The sequence below is a fragment of the Chiloscyllium plagiosum genome, chromosome 18 (genome assembly GCF_004010195.1).
Source record: "Chiloscyllium plagiosum isolate BGI_BamShark_2017 chromosome 18, ASM401019v2, whole genome shotgun sequence".
In the NCBI taxonomy this organism is placed as follows: Eukaryota; Metazoa; Chordata; class Chondrichthyes; order Orectolobiformes; family Hemiscylliidae; genus Chiloscyllium; species Chiloscyllium plagiosum.
The window spans coordinates 37,073,081-37,088,984 of record NC_057727.1 but is presented as its reverse complement, the minus strand read 5'-3'; the positions used below and the strand labels follow the sequence as shown (position 1 = coordinate 37,088,984).

Sequence of the window (15,904 nt, the reverse complement as noted above, 5' to 3'; positions counted from 1 at the left end):
ATCCTCCTTTACCCGTTTCAAGACATCCAGCACTTCTTCCTCTGTAATCTGGACATTTTGCAAGATGTCACCATCTATTTCCCTACTGTCTATATCTTCCATATCCTTTTCCACAGTAAATACTGATGCAAAATATTCATTTAGTATCTCCTCCATTTTCTGTGGCTCCACACAAAGGCCACTTTGCTGATCTTTGAGGGGCCCTATGCTGTCCCTCGTCACCCTTTTGTCTTTAATCTATTTGTAAAAATCCTTTAGATTCTCCTTAATTGTATTTGCCAAAGCTATCTCATGTCCCCCTTTTATATTCCTGATTTCCGGAGATGGCAGAAAATACAGTATATGCAACAGAGAAATTAGAAATTAGAACCAGAGCAAGTAATAATGGTGCAAAGACAAAACTTAAGGCTCTTTATCTGAATGTATGTAACATTTGCAACAAAATAGGTGAGTTAACAGCACACATCGAAATAAATGAATTTGACTTTATAGCCACTACAGAGATGTGGGTGCAGGGTGACCAAGTCTGGAACTCCATATTCAATTGTATTTAACATTCTAGACGAATAGGGAAAAAGGAAAATCCTAGCAATGTTAATAAAGGAAGGTATCAGTGCGGTGAGGAGTACTGATACAGGTGTAATAGACCATAATGCCGAATCAGTTTAAAGAACATCTAAGAAAGGATGTCCCGGACAGAAGTTGTCTTTCGGCCCCTGATCTGAATTTCCTGGCTGTAAGACAGATTATAAATCAGTAAATAATGGAAGTGTGTAAAAAGAGCACTACGGTTGTTATTGGTGAACGTAATCACTATTTTGACTGGACAAATCAGAAGGACAATGGTAATGTGGAAGATGAATTTGTAGAGCAGAGCAGAGAGAGGGAGACACCAAGAGGATATATTGAGGCCCAGGATCAGAGACCCAGCACTTCAGCTTCAACACAGCAGCAAGAGAATCTATTGAGAGAAGGGCTCTACTTTAGCAGCTGCAGTTTCAGGGGACTGCTGACTGAGAAAACACATCCAACCATGATAACCCTGGGGAGTGGCAGTTTGCTTGTATTGTTATTTTAAAATGTGATTTTTTTAGAAGAAGGGGTTATCTGAGAAACTGCCGGAATAAATGGAAGTCTGGACCAAGACCATTAAATAATATAAATAAGCAAAGTATGGTAAGGAAAGGAAAGTTAGCATAAGGGAGGTAAGTGTACAGTATTTCTAGCATTCTTTTTTGAAAAAGACAGGAACTAAGGTGTTTAAGAGAATTCATAGAAGCAGAGTTTGCACCTATGCTCCATGGCAAATAATGGATGCTTCAGCTGTCCTGGTGACCACATGTTCAGGAAGTATGTCCAACTGAAGTAACTGCATTTCAGAGCTGGAGCTGCAGGGGAATTTACTGTGGAGTATCCACAATGTCATGGATAACATGTTCACACTGAAGAAGCAGACTGAATAGGTGGAAAGAGCAAGCAAAGTGGAGGAAAGCAGGTCATGCAGGATATTGTTAGGGGAGGTGATTATGCACATGAAAGTTGTGAAAGTCAACTACATGGCCACATGGGTGGAACTGCTATACAAGAGGGTAGGAAATTCAGTTGTAAAGGGACCAGACAGGAGTGTCTGCGGCCAGGGTGAGACGTTACCTCCCTGGTGCCAGGGTCAAGATGTCATTGATGGTTGTAGGACATAGTGAAGGGAAGGGCAAACAGACAGAGATCATGGTATATATTGGTACCAACAACACAGGTAGAAGAAAGAACTAAGTCCTGCAAGTGAATTTTAGGAAGCTAGGAATTTGATTAAAAAACTGGGCCCAAAAGTAGTGATCTCTGGATTACTTCTGGTGCCACATTATAATGAGTACAAAAATGGAAGGTCAGTGCAGATGAATGTGTGGCTGGAGAGATGGTGCAAGTGGGAGAGCTTTAGATTTTGGGACCATTTTTGGGGACAGTGGGACCTGTACAAGTCATATAGGTTGCACATGAACCAGAAAGGTATATGAGTGCTGCTAGGGAGGGTTTAAACTAACTTGATGGACTGGGGGAGGTGCATGGCCAGAATTAGCAGAGACAGCAAATGAGAGAGAGACATTATAGACCTGTTAAGGCACAAGGGAATTTGGCACGGTTCGGTGACATTTATTTTAAAGCAAGGAGTCTGACAAGCAAGACGGATGAGTCAAGAGCACAAATTAAAACACTGGATATGATGCAATTGCTATAACTGAGACATGGTTGCGAGAGGGCCAGGATTGGCAGCTCAATATTCCAGGTGAGTCAAGGAAGGAGATAAAAGAGGAGGGGGTGCCATAATATTGATCAGAGAATTAATTATAGCAGTAAGAAGGGATGACATCTTAGAAGGCTCCTCAAATTAAACCATATGGGTAGAACTTTAAAACCAAAAAGAAGCAATCACATTGCTGGAATGCACTAAAGAGCCCGTAACAGTCTGAGTGAAATAGAAGAGCAGATTATGTCGGCAAATTTCACAGAAGTGTAAAAGTAATAAGGTAGTGACAGTGGAGAATTTGAATTTCCCCAACGCTAACTGAAGGAGTCATAGTGTGAAAGGTTTAGGGGAAGTGGAACTCTGAAAATGCATCCAGGAGAGCTTTTTTAAGCCAGTACAAAGAAGGGCCTACAAGAGAGGAAGTGCTCCTAGACTTAATTTTAAATAATGAAGCCATGAAAATGGTTGAGTATCCGAGGGGGAGTATTTTCAGAAGCAATTGTAATTCTGTTAGATTCAAGTTTGTTATGGAAAAGGACAAGGATGTGTCTAAATCAAAGTTCAAAACTGAGGGAAGGCCAATTTTAATAAGATCAGGTATGATTTGGTCAGAGTGGACTTGGAGGAGATACTTCTAGGTAAATTCGTGTCAGAGCAGTGAGAGACATTCAATAAGGAAATGGCAGAGTGCAGGGTTAATATATTCCACTGATGAAAATGAACCCTGGATATCCAGGGATATACAGGGTTAGGAGGAGAAAGTGAGGACTGCAGATGCTGGAGATCAGAGCTGAAAATGTGTTGCTGGAAAAGCGCAGCAGGTCAGGCAGCATCCAAGGAGCAGGAGAGAGTCTCCTGCTCCTTGGATGCTGCCTGACCTGCTCCACTTTTCCATATACAGGGTTAGACAGAGTAAAAGGGGTGCTTGTGGCAGGTACCAAGAGCTCAAAAAAGCAGACACCCTAGAGGAGTACTGAATATGTAAGGACAAACTAAAAAGGAAATTAGAAGAGCAAAAAGGGAGGAAAATGCTAAGTTATTTTAGAAGTATATTAAGGGTAAAGGGATAACTAGGCAAAGAGTAGGGCATATTAAGTCTACAGTGGTCATTTTTGTATGGAGTCCAAAGATGTAGGTAGGTTTCTGATTGAATACTTTGAGTTGGTGTTCACTAGTTAAAGTGCAATGTTGTTATAGAAATCACAGAGAAGGACTGTGATGTAATTAAATAAATGAGCATAGATAGAGAGGAGTTTCTAAGTGGTCTGGCAGGCTTAAAGTAAATAGGTTTACAGGGTCAGTTGAAATGTATCACAGGCTGTTCAATGATGCAATGGAGGAAATATCAAGGGCATTGGCAATAATTTCAAATCCTCTCTGGCCATAGACAGGTGCCGGAGGGCTGGAGGTCAGCCAATGTGGTACCATTATTCAAGAAAGGAGAATGGGACAAACCAAGAAACTACAGCTTGTTGAAGGACTTATGTCCGAAACATTGACTCACCTGCTCGTTGCATGCTGCCTGACCTGCTGTGCTTTTCCAGTACCACACTTTTCAACTCTGATCTCTCGCACCTGCAGTCCTCACTTTCTGTACATGCTAGTCAGTCTAACTTCAATGGTGGAGAAACTATTGGAAGCAATTCTGAGAGGCAAAATTAATCTGCACTCAGAGACGAAGGGCTTAATCAAGAACAGGCAACATGATTGTCTTGATTTTTTAAAAATCTTTGTAGATAGGACAATGAATTTGACATTCCTGATGAAGGGCTTTTGCCCGAAACGTCGATCTTCCTGCTCCTTGGATGCTGCCTGACCTGTTGTGCTTTTCCAGCACCACTCTAATCTAAACAATGAATTTGACATAGTCTACTTAGACTTCAGCAAGGCATTTGATAAAGTCCCACATGGGAGACTGATAATGAAGATAAGAGCCCATGGGATCAAAACAACTTTGGCTAATTGGGATCCAAAATTGTCTGAATGGCAGGAAGCAAAGGCTGATGGTCAAGAGGTGTTCTTGTGACTGGAAGCCTGTGTCCATTAGAGTTACACAAGTTTCAATGTTGGAGTTCCTGCTGTTTGCGGTATATATAAATGATTGAGACTTGAATTTAGGAGGGTTGATCAGTAAGTTTCCAGTTGATATGAAAATTGGTGGGTTGTAAATAATGAGGATGATAGCCTTAGATTACAGAAGGCTAAAGATGAGCTGGTCAGATGGGCTAATAAATGGCAAATGGAATTCAATCCAGAAAAGTGGGAGGCAATACACTTGGACTGTGCAAACATGGCAAGGGAACCCAAGATGAACGGTAGGAATGGCAGGACACTGGGAAGCACTGAGGATCACAGGGACCAAGGTGTATATGTTCACTAGTCAGGTAGATAAACTGGTTAAGGCAATTGGAATATCTGCCTTTATTAGCTGAAGCACAGAGTCTAAGAGCAGGGAGGTGATGCTGAAACTTTATAAAATGTTGATTAGGGAACACAGCTAAAGTATTCTGTGCAGTTCTGAATTCCATATTGTAGAAGGGATGAGTTTGTGCTGGAGAGTTTTTGTTATGAAGAGAGGTTGGATAGACTGGGCTTGTTTTCCTTGGAATAGAGGGGGACACGTTTGAGATGCATAAAATTATGATATAGTAGCAAGAAGGAACTTCTCCCCTTGGTTGAGGGATCAATGACCAGGGGGCGGAGGTATAAGGTAAGGGGCAGGGGATTAGGGAGTGTACGATGGACATGAAAATCACTCAGTGGTGGAAATATGGAACTCAGTGCTTGTGAGGGCTGTAGAGACAGAAAATTTCATAACATTTAAGAAAATGTACCCATGGGATGCCAAGTGCTAGAAAATGGAATCAGAAATGTTTGGTGCTTGTTTTTGACCAGTTCAGACTCAATGGGATGAAGGTCCATTTTCTATGCTGCGGACCTAAACTGAGATTGTTCATTAGAGCAATGTGTTACATAACCTACCTGGGAGTAAGTTAATTAAAATTGAGTAACATGTATTGTGGTAGGATTATTAAGAAAACTCATAGTTAAGATCTACCTAGCAAGTAAGAAACTACAACATGGTAGAACTTTAGATTCTGTTTGAGAGCAATTCCAGTCTCCAATCAGTATCCTTAATTTAAGTAAAGGCAAGTACAGGGGAATGAAGGAAGAGTTGTCTAAAGCAAACCATGGAAATAGATTTAAAATAAAAGGTCAAGTGACACATATTTTATAATATTCATCAAAGATTTATTCCAGTCAAAAAGAAGAATGAGAAAGATATCAACCTATTGTTAACGAAAGCCATCAAGGACAGTATTGAATCAAAAAACTAAGGCATACATCAAAGCAAAAACCAAAACTAGAATTGGGATTATTTTTGAAGCCTGCAGTGGATGAGTAAAGAGCTAATAAGAAGCGAGAAAATTGATTATGAAAGTAAATTGACAAGAAATATAAAATTAAACAACAAGAGCTTCTATGGACATATTAAATGAAAGAGCATAGCTAGAGTGTGTGCAATTCTTAGAGCATGCAACTGCAAAATTGTTTATGGGGAACAGGGAAATCACAGACCATTTAAACCAATGTTTTACACGCAACTCCCATCTATGCTTCAGAAACTATTATTTGGCCATTGAAACATCTGGGTTATTGTCTCCCACAGCAAATCCAAAGATTTTTTTTTCAAAATACATAATCAACTTGTTTTACTACTTTCAAAGAGTGTAGAAAGGTTCAAAGTTTGTGCGAAGATTTGTAGCTCGGGTGCTCGTTGCTGTGGTTCTGTTCGCCGAGCTGGAAGTTTTTGTTGCAAACGTTTCGTCCCCTGGCTAGGCAACATCATCAGTGCTTGGGAGCCTCCTGCGAAGCGCTTCTTTGATGTTTCCTCCGGTGTTTATAGTGGTAGAAAGGTAATATCAGCTAGGGTTCCTGCTTCTGCTTATATCAATTAAAATGTGTTCTTTCTTCCTTGCCTTTCTGAAGCTTGCCCAAGCCAACTGACTAGCCCCAAAGAATTGATCTCTTGTATGAGGTATTGCAGATGATCTTTTTTAAGAGCGATAAGATACTTCATTTTTTTCAAGTTTCATTGGTCTTCCAAAGTATTACATTTGAGATAAATATAGAGTGCTGCATTTTTTTTTGATGAATGATATTCTAAAGCTAAAGGACAAGTATTAGGCTAATTGTTAACTTTGAATGTCAAAGTGATTATACTCAGATCAGCCACTGTGGTCTTTTTTTTCCCATTAAAAAGGGAACATTTGATAAGGTGTATAATAGGTAACCAGGCATATATCATCCTTAGATAATGTAAGATGCTCAAACAGTTATCCTCTGGGTGGATAAGCTAAACAGTGTCAAAATGCCTTCTTCATCCACAATTGTTTTATGATCTGCAAATGAATGAATGTACCCAAAGAACCAAATGACTTACTCCTGTTCCTTTTTTTAACATTTAAGTACAAGCTTTCTGTTTATGGTGCTCAGGTCAAAATTTCAGCACTGCTTTGCTTATATTGGTTTGAAAATCCAAAGTCATTATAGAATCAACAGACTGAACTAGTGAGAGGAAAATTATTAAAATATTTTTGTGGTTAAAGGAAATATTGAAGTGCATGAAACAGAGTATGCATTATAAATCATTGATTATTATTTTCATGTATGATTATATATGAGTATGCATTATAAATCATATATAGTCATACATGAAAATGATAATCTATGGAAAATGAATGACTGAAACATATAAAATAAACAATACAAAAATGCAACTCTTGTAGTCCCACATACATTAATGGCACCATTATGAAAGTTGTGTTTGCTGTTTCTAGCAATTTTTCTTTTCCGATTCAGTACAATATCATATCAGTGTCATGACACCCCAGATGTGTATCATGTAAATGGATAAATATGTATTTGGTTCAAAAGATAATATTTCTGTCGCTCTCGCTCTCGCTCTCTCTCACTCACTCACTCACATTGTACATTAATCACTGCAAGGGTTATTGCTGTAGTAAATGTAATCTTATTTTCACTGTGTTTCCAAAACAAAAGTTCTGATCCGAAGTATGTCCTCATTCTATGAATATCAAAAGAAGTGCAAGAATTGCAATAAGATTCTTCATGTTTGGTGCTAGTGGGGTTGAAAGATTACTGTTTCATCATTGGGAAGATTAGTTTCAAAGATTGCAGAAAATAAACAGAAGATTTGGTAAAATATAGCTTGAAGAGGCTGACAGCAAAATTTAATGAGTTCCAATGACCATTTAAAATCAGAAATAAAGTAAATGGCCAGTTGAAAATAGCTGTATTTTAATGTAATGAAATTCTCGCTTATATCATTTACTTCTAGTAACAGCTGTGGCTCAGTAGCAGTACTCTTGCATCTAAGCCAAATAATCATGGATTCAAGTCCTTCTCCAAAAATTTGATCACTAATCTAGGTTGACCTTCCGGTGCACTATCACGGAAGCCACTTGTGTTCGCAGATGAGCTCTTTAAAGTAATCCAACGAAGATTTGCTGACCCAAGTGTAAGGGACTGGCAATGGTTTCTATATTTTGAATGAGATGTTAAACCAAGATCCAGTCTCAAGTGAATGTAAAAATATCCTATGACGATATTTCGAAGTAGATGTTCTCCCCACTATCTTGAAAGTATTTCTTCATCAACTAGCACCGAGAAACAGACTATCTGGTCATTATCAGGTTGCTGCTTTTTTACTTATTGCCTGCCACGTTTCAGAGCTTACAATTACAATGACAATAGAAGTATTTAATTGGATATAAAGCACCTGACGATGTCTCAAGGTAATGGGAGGCACTGTATAAATGCAAATACTTGATTAATTTCTTCCTAGTTATAACACAGTTACACTTTACAGAAGACCAAACAGCCTTTTTTTATTCATTTTTTTCTCCACTACTTCCATTACTCTATTTTCATATGTTAATCACATGCCTAAATTTTCTATTGTGCAATTTTTGTAGGAAACATACTTTAAACTACAGGATGGAACGTTTCCCTTCTATGGAGTTCCAGTTCTTACATCGGACAGCCATTTTCCAATGAGTCTGCATTTTCCCATTTTGTGAATTTTTTAAGAATTTCCTAAATTCGCTACCAACAGGAAAACCTGTCCCAATGATTTTTCCCTTCCAGCCACACCAAGATGAATCTGCTGGAATCTTTAGAAGGCTGTGCAATGCATCTCTGTGTCAAAAGGCACTCTCAGTTCGACCACTAGCTGTGGTAGTTCGCAAATCCAAGCAATCCAGTTTCCAGTGCAGTTTGATACATTGCACAAAATCTGTTCTGCCAAACCTGAAGAACCCCTTTATTTCTAAACGTCACAATGCCTCAGTCCTGAAATCTCACACCAAAATGTTTCTAAATTTCAGCACCCTTACTTAATCCTACCAAGCTAAGCGCAACCCCCCCATTCGGGTCAGCCTTCGGGGGGGGTGGGGTCGATGTTTCCCTGAAGGCTGAGTAGTTTGCTGCAAATGCTGGTTTTGTTGGCATTTGTTTGAAAGAGAGAAGTGGAGGCATAGGGATGATCTTGGAGAGATGTTCATCATCATCAATGACATGTTAAAGGCTGCAAAGAACATGGCATAGTTTCTCCACCCCAGCCTAGTCCAACAACAGCACCTCCACATCAGACCTATCACTTCAGTTTCTCTTTCCTTGCATTCCATAACTCATCATTTTAATGCTATTATTGTCACTCTGCTTCTTTCCTGCTTCTCTTCTGCTTTTGTCAAATTCTCAGACTCTCCGTTTCATTTTGTATCTCCATCCCTTCTCATTTTGTATCCCCCCATTCTCCTCTGTTTATTCCTGCTGCAACCACTTTTTTTTAGTTTTCTCCTTTCTGTCTAATTGTGTTTTCACTTTCTCCGTGTTTCCCTTTGTCTTGTCACCTCTTTTCCCTAAACATGTTACTTCTACAAGTGTTACTTATTCCTTTACATTTTGTCTTTCCCTCTGTCTATCTCACAAAACTCATTCCCATTTCTCCAAATTCCTGTTTCTTCCCTTTTGCCTCTTCTCTTCTGTTTCTCCCTTACCCTCCTGGATGTGGTTGTTCTCTTTCTTGTTTGTTTACTCTCTTGTTTCTTTCTTTTTTCTTATTGGTTTCATTCTGTTTTTTTCCTGCTTTAGTCATCCTTTTTAAGGTATTTTTCATTTTCTTTTGCTACACTTCTCTCTTATCTTCTCATTATCTTATGATTCTCTCATCTCTTCAGATTCTGCTTTCTCATGTTCTGTCTTCTCTCTCTAAAGCATTAATCTATGTTTTTCTTCCTTGTTCCTTACTTTCACCTTTCCTCTCTTCCACTTTCCTACATGGTCTGTCCAGAGTTTCCTGTTAAGCATGATGCAAAAAAATCTGGGTTGAAGGAGCGGAGGAATAAATGGAAGCAGACAGACAGACAGATGTTTATTCAATTCGATAGCCAGTAAAATAGTTGTTGAGAGTGTGCTTTGAAACAGCAGAATGTATGTAAGTGAATAACAACACCATGTCACCAATCAGAGTGGAGTAGTCAGCCTAGGGTCGGTGAATCCCAATCCATGCAGATACTGAATGACTTTCTGACAAGGCTAGAAATGGCACTTTATAAATAGAGCTATTTCTGAGTTGCTTTGCATTGTGGTCCTTAGCACTATCACTGTCCCTCTTCTTGGTGAGATTACAGTTTCACAAATTTGCAAAAGGCGATGACAGGATGTGCATCTGTCCAGCTTTTTTGTATTCTGAAGTGGTGCAGCATGTGTAATGCTTATCTAAAACTGACTGCACCTACTTGTTTATCACTGGCTTTCAAAAAGTAAAAATTGAAAACATAGGTACAAAATTCAAAATAATTGATTTATATTGTTTGCAGAATATTGAACAGAATTGCAGAATTAGATCACCTAAATATCCATGAAAATTCTACTCTGCTATTTGATCACAAATAAGTTGTCCTCAAAATAATGCAGTGACTGTTTTATGATACATCACCCTTTTTTAAAAAGCTATGAACCACAATCTCTGATTCATCACAATGTCATATATGATCTATGCTGTAACACTTGCTCATTTTTAATGATGTTTAGGAATGTTACAATGCTAATACAGGTTCTGCCTCTGTAATCTGGCAGCCTTGGAACTAGTCCTTGGCTGGAGCAGAGACTTGTTCGACTATTAGAAGCCCATGTGTCCAATACTAACCTTCAGCTCCTGGCCTGTGCCATCCCCTCGCACTGAAACTGAAGCCCAGCATGGGCCTGTCCACTTGCTTTCTCTGGCTGCTTTCACCTTGGCTGCAGAGGAGAATGATGTTATGGTGCTGTCGAAAGACAACATTGATAAGGCACTTCAGAGCTTCTGGAGCGGTTCTATGAGTGACAGGAAGGAGGGTGTCTAACCAGGACATTGATGAGAAATCTGGCCTGTAACTATCGGTAACTAGGTATGAACTGCAATTCTATTCAGTTATTATAACATAGTTCTTAGCTCATTTCAAATAAATACGCAATGCCTTCATGAAAGAATTTCAAAATAACTCGCTAATGAATGCAGTAATAATATCACACAGTGCAACTTCAAAACAAAAGGTGTTGCAGAGTTTATTCCTGCCGAAGACTTTCGTTCAAATTTTTAATTTCCAACCAAGTTCAAATTCAACCTTAACTGGTACCTAAGCATTCCTGTACTCAGGTTTCACCAGCTGCCAAATGAATGCTGCGTAGAAACAACTAGGGTCAACGTATCTTTGCAATTATTGTTGGGTGCATCATGAGACTGACAAAACTTCAAAATTTAAAATAGAAAATAACAAAACGATAAGTTACTAATTGCAAGGTTACTGGACGATGAATCTTTCAGAGCTCAAGCCTGTTTAAATTCAAATGTTGTCTGGATTCAGTACTGAATTCCTTAAAGGCCGGAAGTGCATCATTTTAAAATGTAAACCAGCAGTCTGTATGGCAGCAGTAAGATTTAATGAGCCTGTCGATTAGGTCAAAGTATTTTCTTCCTGATCCTTCTGTTTTTGCAACTTAAAAGTTTCATGTACGGTTCGCTAGGCATAGAGAAGTTGAGGGTTAGTTGTAAACATCTCAATTGATTCACTTTAATTTAGGTATCTTAATTGTAAACGAAAGCCACTGTAAAAAATAGGTATTAGTTAAAATTACTATATATTTAAGATATATCCAAATAGTTTGGCTTTATGGTCAAATTTTCTTTGTGTATAATGGAAAGAACTTCCTTTGGCCTATGTGTTAGATCTACGAGCATATTGTTTCATATGAAAATGAGCAAAACGGTGACATGGTGGTAGGCTGCATATCTCTAAAGGGAGAACCATAACTATTTCCAATGCCTTTCTGTTAAGACCCAAACTATACAAGTTACATTGAGTGGATCTGGAATATGGTATGTCACTTGGATTTCTAGGCTACTCAAGATGCTGATACATCACAAACTGCAGACTAGGATTTTCCATTGTACTAAAGACAGATGTCCATCATTATATTGATGAGGCAACTGAGAGATAGACTAAAAGTTTTGGATGTGACAAGGAGGCATCAGTGTCTGGTAATGTCACTGGCCTAGGAATCCTGAACTCCAGGCTAATGTTCTGGTGCAATGGATTCACATCCCACCAATTGAATTTGAATTCTCTAAAACTTTGGAGTAAAAAGCCGCCTAATGGCAACCATGTTGATTGTCATAAAAACCAATCTGGTTCCTAATGCTCTTAGGGAGGGCAATCTGACATCAATACCTGGCCTAGCTTACATCCGACTCTAGTCCCACAGCAATATATTTGACTCTTAACTACCCTCTAGACAATTAGGGATGGGCAGAAATCCTAGCCTTGTTACCCACATTCTATAAACAATGTAAAAACAAGCCATTTGAAGGTTGGATATGGGAACAGGTGTTTGTATATCCAATACCTGGTGCTACATTAGTTGAATTACATAATGAATGACAACTACTACAGAAGTTGCTGAAGTCAGCTGAAGGAACCACCATTCAATTGCTTATGATGTGTCCACTGTGGATGAAAAGAACATACTCGTTCATTTTATGATGCTTTGTGTTTTTCATCTATCCCTGATGGGAAATTTGTGGTATCTGCCATGATATACCAAGGATTGACTCTATGCTTGTCAGTTACCTAATTACTAAATAATGACTCTTCCCTTTGGGCATGATCAACAGTCGAGGCGACTCCATGAGAAAATTCCAGGCAATGGAATTGCAATCAAGTGCAGCAAACTCGACTCAATAGATAAACCGGACTAATCTGCCATATTCTCATGAAACATTAATGATTAACAGCCAGTCCACCTCAAAGAAGCATGAGGAGGTAGATCTGATATTAGGAGTTAGGATTCAGAAACTTAAGCAGAAGGCATGTTGTCCATTTGTCACCTCTGATGCAATTATTTCGTTGAAGAGTACTGGAGAAAATACTCTGGTATACCTAAAGTGGGAGGCTGTAATGTATTTCATGTCTGTACAATTTTCCTGCAGATAATCGCATGATGGTGTAAATATTTCATTTTTCTGATTCTATCACTTCTACCAAAAGCACAATGTCTTGCACATTGAATTATGTTAGTATTTAGATTTGTGTCCTATCTAACTCGTGGATGAGTTAGAAATCTCTATGAACTGGACAGTGAAACTCTTTCCAATGCACTTGATACCATAAGCACTATGTTTGTACTTGCGCAAACTGTAGAAAGGGGATATTCTTCTTAATGATCATCAAAGCAGAGGGACAGTAAACGCATAAGAAGCTTATGTTTAATATTAACTCCAATATTTCCATCTAAGAAATTTACATTTTACCATCCAATGAGAAACTTCTTTAACCGGTACTTTATATAAAAATCTGTAATGATGCTCATTCCTCAAAAGAATTATGATGATGCAGTGCTTAAAACTGCTTTTGTGTGACTTTAGAATTACAGTATATTATTCAGCATATTAGTAAAGAGTTGGTTATGACTTACAATGATGCTTCTGCCAGTTAATAAATGTCAAGTTCTATACACTTGTGCTCTTGTAGAAAGCTTATCGAGACTTTCGGCTTCAGGGAGTACTGGATTCAACCTTGAACAGTAAGACCTATGAGACAATTCGTAACAGACTGACTGTAGAAGAAGCAACAGCATCGGTTTCGGAAGGTGGTGGTCTTCAAGGGATTACAATGAAAGACAGTGATGAAGAAGATGAGGAGGAAGATTAGATCACAGTTAGATTTAGAGGCTGAATTTTGACATAGCCTGGTAACAAATGCATGTACCACTCTGTTGTTCAGTTAGCCACAATAGGATCTTGTTTTTCAGCTCCATGTAATTGAAATGAGGGAACTGTTATCAGTCAGATTGAAACTTTAGCTGTGTGAAAATTTAGCACTTATTTAAACCATTTATTTCTAAATTAATTTCTATATGTTCATAAGCAATATGGAGTAAACATTGTTTGATAATGTTAAGTGAGATACGTAGGAATAATGCTAGGTGTGTCCCTGTTAAATGCGGAACCTATTTGGCGCTTCATCAATGTAATGTATATATATATATCTTGACAGTAAAATATTGTGGAGATGAGTGAGTTAGATAATTTATTTATTTATATTTCTTTACTGGCTGCCAACTGCTTAAAAAGAAAATGTCCTTGTATTTGTGTGATATATAAGTTCTATTAATAATCCTAATTTATCTTTGTTTGACAATCTTTTCATTCTTGTGTGTTTCGTTGTTAAATTCCTCCTTGAATGCATTTCTATGTATGCAAAAGAGGCATGCAGAAGAAGGTGTTGCAAGTTTTATTTTGTTAAGATAATTTCTGAATTGAGTCTTTCCTTTGGGGTGTTGCTGGAATGGTACATTTATGCCCAAATTCAAAACACCCAGTTTTATTTATGAGGAAATATTACGCAAAGTATATTGGATAATCCGAATGAATTGTATCCAAAATTCAAAAATGTACTCAATAAAAAAAGACAGCTGAACAAATTTTAAGCCACAGTGAAAGTTAAATTTAAATGCTCTCTGCTGAGCAACTTTATTTTCAAATGCTTCATTTAAGTAATGTGAGATATCTTCGTGTTGTTTGTCCATTTCTTTCAGCAATTTTTGATTCACAGTTGGTTTCTTGTATATACAATGCTGTATAATGCATGACAAAGGATTCCCTTTTTCTCCAAAAGCTATTAGTTTCTGTGTGGAGTAGCTGGTGGTGGAACAAACCATCTCGCTTTGGCCTTATAAAAGCCCACAGCTGTAACATGGGAAACTATGGATTCTTAGTAAATTAATTGTACAAACATCTATCAGTTGTGTTTTATTAAGTTGTTATAAATAAGTTATTCTATACCATCACAACGTCCTTACACAATATGTTTTGCAGTATGTACAAAATTGAGGATGAAACTGGAAGTACCGGGAAAAATTTGCATTCAAACTGATTTATCATCATCATCATGTTTCAGTGATTAGTGATCCACCAAATCTAAACCTGGAATAACATCATCTGTGGATGAAAGTTCTGTGAAAACAGAGAAGGAACTGCTGAAGCATCTTATTTCAGAGCAACACTGTACATTAGTGCCTGAGATCCAGTTAACAAAGATGATGACATTTGCCTTGAAATCCTCTTTCACAGAAAATTAAACATCCGAGAAGATCACTGCAAAATGATCAATGGGCCATTCCTTATAAAATAAAACCCAGAGCATCTGTATAAGTGTGTATATCACAAATATATGTAACTTTTTGACTATTACCTGCCAGTATGTTCAACATCTGAGACAAATTTTTATTCCCTGACAATACTTGTTTATTACAGTTAAAGAAGTCATCTAAAATGTCAATTGATTACTGAGAGTAAGGTTCTCAAAGCCTTGCTTCTCACCCTTAATTATTTGTTCTGTTGTGTAATAACTCTATTACTGAATATCTCCATTATTGAGAATTAATATTAGATATAACCTGTTAAATGTAAAACTTCATACTTCATCAATTTACTGTAGAAAAAATGTAGATTGCTGGAGTGATTTTTCTCAGGGATTTGGAAACAGTGTGGTCGGCAGATGCAGGAGATCAGAGTTGAGAGTGTGTTGTTGGAAAACCACAGCAAGTCAGGCAGCATCTGAGGAGCAGGAAAATCGACGTTTCGAGCCGGAGTCCTTCATCAGGAATCCTGATGAAGAGATCCGGCCCAAAACGTCGATTTTCCTGCTCCTCGGATGCTGTCTGACCTGCTGTGCTTTTCCAGCAACGCACTCTTTTCTCAAGGATTTGTCCTGTTCATCCACTGCACCATTGGTTGAAATGCTTCAGGATATTTGTAAAGATGGAATAAGTGCAAGTGTTTTATCAGTTTTCAATCGTCCTACTGAAATTATAAAGGAAAAATGGGTAAGCTGTCATGGAGATTCATTTCCTATATCCATACTATATTAAACATCTTGAGTATAAGCATACACAACCTGTTACATTTCTTTCCACTGTTCTCATCAATAATGGTTCTAAATTACTTAATTATTACCATATTTATTACAAATAGTCCTAAATTTGATTTGCCAAACATCATCTACACTATTCTATTCTATTATAATTTTTATCCTCCCA

General features: G+C 37.9%; 1 protein-coding gene across 29 annotated transcripts in view; it reads left to right on the top strand.

Moving 5' to 3' along the window:
• The window catches only part of cadpsa (Ca2+-dependent activator protein for secretion a), a 585,960-nt gene extending 571,356 nt beyond the window's left edge, over positions 1-14,604 (top strand). For all 29 annotated transcript variants that reach the window (XM_043708232.1, XM_043708233.1, XM_043708243.1 and 26 more), the window contains one exon: positions 13,336-14,604. In XM_043708232.1, coding sequence (XP_043564167.1) covers positions 13,336-13,515 — 180 coding nt within the window. In that variant the 3' untranslated portion in view covers positions 13,516-14,604. The remainder of the gene's footprint in view (positions 1-13,335) is intronic.
• The last annotated feature ends 1,300 nt before the right edge of the window (positions 14,605-15,904 follow it).